At 47.3% G+C, this 7,386-nt stretch overlaps 1 protein-coding gene across 1 annotated transcript; it reads right to left on the bottom strand.

The window, feature by feature from the left end:
- Positions 1 to 409: 409 nt before the first annotated feature.
- Positions 410 to 6,362, bottom strand: serpinf1 (serpin peptidase inhibitor, clade F (alpha-2 antiplasmin, pigment epithelium derived factor), member 1). The gene is made up of 7 exons (XM_062046233.1): positions 6,306 to 6,362; positions 6,030 to 6,225; positions 5,802 to 5,957; positions 3,876 to 4,079; positions 3,681 to 3,820; positions 3,413 to 3,623; positions 410 to 733 (listed from the first exon to the last, which is right to left on the bottom strand). The coding sequence occupies exons 1-7, from the start codon at positions 6,360 to 6,362 to the stop codon at positions 483 to 485; spliced, it is 1,215 nt and encodes a 404-aa protein (XP_061902217.1). The 3' UTR covers positions 410 to 482.
- Positions 6,363 to 7,386: the final 1,024 nt, after the last annotated feature.

The raw sequence follows: 7,386 nt of genomic DNA, 5'->3' as shown, positions 1-7,386 counted from the left end.
CATCATGAATAATATATACAAATTACTTTTGTATGCACATTAAATCAACAAAAAAAATCCTGACTTTGGAGCAATGTTCACGGACTCTAGTATTCGGCTCCCTATTAGATGCAATGTTATCGGGACCATGATTTATGTCCTCACTTGTTCACACCTCCTCATATGGAAGCTACATTTCCTTGTTGGTGTCCCAAGAAGGGTAGAAATACAAGAACAGACACACACACACACTCATTTAACCCCCTGCTTCTTGTGCACGCTGATGGAAAAGTGTGCACTATGATTTGTTCCACATGTGGAAACTTTGACTTTCCTTTGTTAGTTTAGTCGTCTTTATGTGCTACTAAAGAACCCGAGCGCAGTGTGTCTGCCTCACTCTGTCCTGACGGCGGCGCTGGAGTCAGAGTCCTTTGTTTTACCGACTTTATTTCAGGAATGTAACAGAAACATTTTCACTTCCCTCCTAGGACCCGCTAAGAGCGTTACGCGGTCAAGGCTTTGGGGTCGAGCACCCTGCCGATGAAGAGCAGCGCCCCCGACGCCTCGTCACGGATGAGGAAGACGAAGGGGCGGTCCACGCGGTAGCGCAGGTGGCCGCTTGTCGAGGTGGCGGGCGGGGGCTGGTTGCCCTCGGTGGCCGTCTCCATGGCGACCTTGTGGTTGACGGTGACCAGCTTGACGGGCTGCGGCGATATCTTCTCCAGGTCCGTGTTGGCCAGCCAATCAGTGAGCCCTGCAGCGGGGGAAGGGGAGGAGCCATTTAAAAACTTCAAAAATTGCATACACAACTATGTAAACAACACGTATGTCCACTCATGTAAACATGTATGTCTACCCACGTAGGTATGTAGGTCCATTCACTTAAACCGACACCGCCATGTTAACATGTATGTGCACTTACATAAACATGTAAATCCATTCAAAAACACGCCCGTTGAAACATCCACCCTAAACACATCAATTAATTCACATACAAAAGCCATGTAAACAGGTATGTCCTCTCACGTAAACACATAAGTCCCTTTACATACCCACCCATGTAATTATGTACATATCGACGCACGTTAACACAAAAATCCATTCACGTACACAACTATGCAAACACGCATGTCCACTCACATACACATTTATGTCCAATCACGCTAGCACGTAAGTCCATTCACTTACACAACCATGTAAACATGTATGTCCACTTACGTAAACATGTAAATCCGGTCACAAACGCCAACGGAAACGTGCATGTCCACTCAAGTTGAAAAATAAGTCACTTCACCCACACAACCGTGTAAATATGTAGGTAAGTCAATTCACGTAAAAACATAGATTCTTTCACTGACACGACCAAATGTCTGTCCACTCACGCAAACATGTCTGTCCACTCACATAAGATTTTAATTGCATTCACTTACACAACCATGTACACACGTATGTCCACTTACGTAAACATGTAAATCCAGTCACAAACGCCAACGGAAACATTCATGTCCACTCAAGTTAAAAAATAAGTCACTTCACACACACAACCGTGTAAATATGTAGGTAAGTCAATTCACGTAAAAACATAAATTATTTCACTGACACGACCAAATGTCTGTCCACTCACGTAAAATTGTAATTGCATTCACTTACCCAACCATGTACACACGTATGTCCACTTACGTAAACATGTAAATCCGGTCACAAACGCCAACGGAAACATGCATGTCCACTCAAGTTAAAAGATAAGTCACTTCACACACACAAACGTGTAAATATGTAGGTAACTCTATTCGCGTAAAAACATACATTCATTCACTTACACAACCAAATGTATGTCCACTCATGTAAACATGTCTGTCCACTTAAGTAAAAAAAAATAAGTCACTTGACATACACGACCGTGTAAATGTCTAAGTAAGTCCATTCACATAAAACATGAATCCATTCACTTATACAATCACGGAAAGATGCATGCCCACTTAAGTAAAATAAAATAAGTCAATTTACATACACAACTGTGTAAATATGTGTATAAGTCCATTCACGTCAAAATGTAAATCCATTCACAGACACAACCATCAAAACCTGTACGTCCAATCACGTAAACACTTAAGATGATTCACTTACACAGCCATGTAAACACATATGTCCACTCACATAAATATGTATGTCTACTTACGTAAGAATGTAATTGCATTCACTTACACAATCATGTAAACACGTATGTCCGCTCACGTAAACATGTATGTCCACTTACGTAAAATTGTAATTGCATTCACTTACACAATCATGTAAAAACGTATGTCCGCTCACGTAAACACGTGTCCACTTACGTAAGAATGCAATTGCATTCACTTACACAATCATGTAAAAACGTATGTCTGCTCACGTAAACACGGGTCCACTTACGTAAGAATGTAATTGCATTCACTTACACAATCATGTAAACACATATGTCCACATAGGTAAAAAAATAAGTCACTTCACATACACAACTGTGTAAATATGTATGTAAGTCCATTCACGTAAAAACATAATTGCATTCACTTACACAATCATGTAAAGACGCATGCCCACTTAAGTAAAAAATAATGAGTCCAGCCGTTTAAATATCTATGTAAGTCCATTCACGTAAAAAACATAAATCTATTCATTTACACAATCATGTAAAGACGCATGCCCACTTAAGTAAAACAAAATAAGTCACTTTACATACACAACTGTGTAAATATGTATGTAAGTCCATTCACATAAAAACATAAATCCATTCACTAACACACTCATGGAAAGACGCATGCCCACTTGAGTAAAACAAAATAAGTCACTTCACATACACAACTGTGTAAATATGTATGTGAGTCCATTCACGTAAAAATGTAAATCCGTTCACAGAAACAACCATGTAAACCGGTATGTCCAATCACGTACACACTTAAGTTGATTCACTTACACAATCATGTAAAGACACAAGCCCACGTAAGTAAAACCAAATAAGTAACTTTACCTACCCAACTGTGTAAATATGTGTGCAAGTCCATTCACGTAAAAATGTAAATCCGTTCACAGAAACAACCGTGTAAACTAGTATGTCCAATCCCTTACACACTTAAGTTGATTCACTTACACAATCATGTAAACACACAAGCCCACGTAAGTAAAACAAAATAAGTCACTTCTGTGTAAGTATGTGTGTAAGTCCATTCACGTAAACATTTAAATCCATTCACAGAAACAACCGTGTAAACCGGTATGTCCAATCACGTACACACTTAAGTTGATTGACTCACACAACCATCTAAACATGTACATCCACTCAAGTAAACACGTTGTTCACTTCACACATCCAACCATGTAAACACGTATGTCCTTTCGCCTACAAACGAAAGTCCGCCCCCGCCAAGACAAACGCAGTCACCCGGAAGCGGCGACTCACCCAAGTCGGCCATCAGCGGCAGCAGGTCGGTGGAGAAGCTGAACTTGAGGACGGGCAGCGCGATGGCGACGTGGGTGGCTTGCAGCGTCATGGCCAAGTCCTGCACGAACTCGGCGGTCAGAGCGTCCTCCAGCGCCGTCAGGTTGGCGGTGACCTCGTCGGGCAGGAAGACGAACATGCTGACGTCGTCGTTCATCAGGATCTGAGCGATCTGAGGGAGGACAGCTCTTAGGTGGGCGTGGCCACGGTTGCTTCAGGCTCCGCCTACCGTGCAGCTCAGGTCAGGGTCTATGCCCATCTTGACGGGGTAGTGGTCCTGTTCCATCATGGGAACACGAACAGGCGCTTTGCCCTCCTGCTGGAAGTTGTCCAAGGTTGGCGCCTGACGGAACGCCGTCGCCCACTTCCCTGTTGACGACAAGACGCGTGGTGGACGGGCCGGCAGGGGGCGGCGTGGGCTTACCTTTGAAGTAGGCGGCGCTGGCCGCGTGGATCCCGGGTGTCCGCGCGAGCGCCTTCGCCAAGAAGCGCTGCATCTTGCCGCCGGTCTCCTGGGAGACCCAGTCGTTCATGGCCTTGGTGTCCTGTGCTCCGCCCTGCAGGACTTTGGGCCGCACGGCGTACTGCTGCTCCACCAGCGCCAAGAACTCCTGCTTGAGACGCAGGCCTGAAACGGGCACACGTTTGGTAGGTCACGTTTGGTCGGTCACGTTTGGTCGGTCACGTTTGGTAGGTCATGTTTGGTAGGTCATGTTTGGTAGGTCACGTTTGGTCGGTCATGTTTGGTAGGTCACGTTTGGTCAGTCACGTTTGGTCGGTCACGTTTGGTCGGTCACGTTTGGTCGGTCACGTTTGGTAGGTCACGTTTGGTAGGTCATGTTTGGTCGGTCACGTTTGGTAGGTCACGTTTGGTAGGTCATGTTTGGTAGGTCACGTTTGGTAGGTCACGTTTGGTCGGTCACGTTTGGTAGGTCACGTTTGGTAGGTCATGTTTGGGTCATGTTTGTTCGGTCACGTTTGGTCGGTCACGTTTGGTAGGTCATGTTTGGTAGGTCACGTTTGGTAGGTCACATTTGGTAGGTCACGTTTAGTAGGTCACGTTTGGTCGGTCACGTTTGGTAGGTCACGTTTGGTCGGTCACGTTTGGTCGGTCACGTTTGGTAGGTCATGTTTGGTAGGTCACGTTTGGTAGGTCACGTTTAGTAGGTCACGTTTGGTCGGTCACGTTTGGTCGGTCACGTTTGGTCGGTCACGTTTGGTAGGTCACGTTTGGTCAGTCACGTTTGGTAGGTCATGTTTGGTAGGTCATGTTTGGTAGGTCACGTTTGGTCGGTCACGTTTGGTCGGTCACGTTTGGTAGGTCACGTTTGGTAGGTCATGTTTGGTAGGTCATGTTTGGTAGGTCACGTTTGGTCGGTCACGTTTGGTCGGTCACGTTTGGTAGGTCATGTTTGGTAGGTCATGTTTGGTAGGTCACGTTTGGTCGGTCATGTTTGGTAGGTCACGTTTGGTCGGTCACGTTTGGTCGGTCACGTTTGGTAGGTCATGTTTGGTAGGTCACGTTTGGTCGGTCACGTTTGGTAGGTCACGTTTGGTAGGTCATGTTTGGTAGGTCATGTTTGGTCGGTCACGTTTGGTCGGTCACGTTTGGTAGGTCACGTTTGGTAGGTCATGTTTGCGTCATGTTTGGGTCATGTTTGTTCGGTCACGTTTGGTCGGTCACGATTGGTAGGTCATGTTTGGTAGGTCACGTTTGGTAGGTCACATTTGGTAGGTCACGTTTAGTAGGTCACGTTTGGTCGGTCACGTTTGGTAGGTCACGTTTGGTCGGTCACGTTTGGTTGGTCACGTTTGGTAGGTCATGTTTGGTAGGTCATGTTTGGTAGGTCACGTTTGGTAGGTCACGTTTAGTAGGTCACGTTTGGTCGGTCATGTTTGGTCGGTCACGTTTGGTAAGTCACGTTTGGTAGGTCATGTTTGGTAGGTCACGTTTGGTAGGTCACGTTTGGTAGGTCACGTTTAGTAGGTCACGTTTGGTCGGTCACGTTTGGTAGGTCACGTTTGATAGGTCATGTTTGGTAGGTCATGTTTGGTAGGTCACGTTTGGTAGGTCACGTTTGGTCAGTTACGTTTGGTTGGTCACGTTTGGTAGGTCATGTTTGGTAGGTCATGTTTGTTCGGTCACGTTTGGTCGGTCACGTTTGGTAGGTCACGTTTGGTAGGTCATGTTTGGTAGGTCATGTTTGTTCGGTCACGTTTGGTCGGTCACGTTTGGTAGGTCACGTTTGGTAGGTCACGTTTGGTAGGTCACGTTTAGTAGGTCACCTTTGGTAGGTCACGTTTGGTAGGTCACGGGCCACGGGGGCGTCCCGTGAAGGTTAAGACTCACGTCGGGCCAGGTAGATGCGAGCGGCGCCGCTGAAGCCTTTGCCGGCCGCCTCGACGGAGGTCAGCAGGTCTCTGAGGGTGTTGTGGAGCTGAGGGTCCTGCAGGGTGTGGTACCTCAAGGCCCGGAACAGCTGCCTCTGGGCTCGCTCGGAACCCCCTGCGGGACCGGGGCTGCGTTAGCCTGGCGCTAACGCTGGCGGCTAACGTTTTCATTCAGGTTGGCGCTCACCCATGGACAGTTGGGTCAGAACCGCGGACACGCTGATGGGGGCCAGGAAGATGTTGGTGGACGCCTCGCGGGACGCCAGCGCGCGGAAAAGGTTGTAGCCAAAGTCCGAGGTGGCGGCGCCCATCTTGGTGGCGGGCGTGGTGAAGAGCTCCACATGCTCTTCCTCTGCGCCCGCCTCCTCGTCGCCGGTCTGCGCCTGGAATCGGAACCCGCGCGCCAAAACTACCGTTAGCTGACTTGGACGTTTTTATTACAAGTCCAGTATGTGGGTCATACCTGAACCAGACCCAGAACCACCAGGACCAAAACCAGCAGGGGGCTTGTCAGCTTCATCCTGAAACACACACACACACACACACACACACACACACACACACACGCACACACGCACACAAAAAGGGTCAGGTAGTTGTGGTCCAACACAGCCTGGTAAACAAGATGATCACGTGACTAAAGTCCAAAAACTTCTGACTGGTGACGTCAGACCGCAGTGCCCGTCAACGCGGTAAAAAGATCAAAGAAAGCGGACTTCGCGTGTTGGAGTCCCAGCCACGTGGCTGACGTTGGACAGACCGTCGTTCATCAAATTAAAGCGCGCCAAAAGAGCGGGAAAACCACTTAAAAAAAGCGCACTCACCTCGTCGTTGCTCTCTCGCGCGCCACGTCGCTGCGCGTGACACGGGTCTGCGCGCCCCCGAGCAGCGCCGGTGACGCGCAACGGAGACTGTTTCTTTTGAATCTCCTCGGAAGTTTTTTTTTTTTTTTTCCCTTTAACGTTTGTGACGTCATGTGGCCGCTCAGGACAGTTGTTTAAAAAGTGGACATTTTATGAAGCTGTCAATCAGTGGTGACATGTCAAACTCATGACGTCACACGCCGAGCTCGCCTCTCAGACGCACACGCAGCGCAGCGGTGACGCGAGTCATCGTGATGGTCGCTAAACACAACAATAACATCCATCCATTTTCTACCGCTTGTCCCTTTTCAGGATCCATTCACATATACTTGTAAACACGCATGTCCACTCACATAAACACATAAGTCCATTCTCATAAACACCAGTTCTAAAGATGTATGTCCACTCACGTAAACACATAAGTCCATTCCCATACACACCAGTTGTAAAGATGTATGTCCACTCACGTAAACACATAAGTCCATTCCCATACACACCAGTTGTAAAGATGTATGTCCACTCACGTAAACACATAAGTCCATTCCCATACACACCAGTTGTAAAGATGTATGTCCACTCACGTAAACACATAAGTCCCTTCCCATACACACCAGTTGTAAAGATGTATGTCCACTCACGTAAACACATAAGTCCATTCTCATAAACACCAGTTATAAAGAT

The sequence above is a fragment of the Entelurus aequoreus genome, linkage group LG05, assembly GCF_033978785.1.
Source record: "Entelurus aequoreus isolate RoL-2023_Sb linkage group LG05, RoL_Eaeq_v1.1, whole genome shotgun sequence".
NCBI lineage: Eukaryota > Metazoa > Chordata > Actinopteri > Syngnathiformes > Syngnathidae > Entelurus > Entelurus aequoreus.
This window is presented reverse-complemented; position numbering and strand designations above follow the sequence as displayed.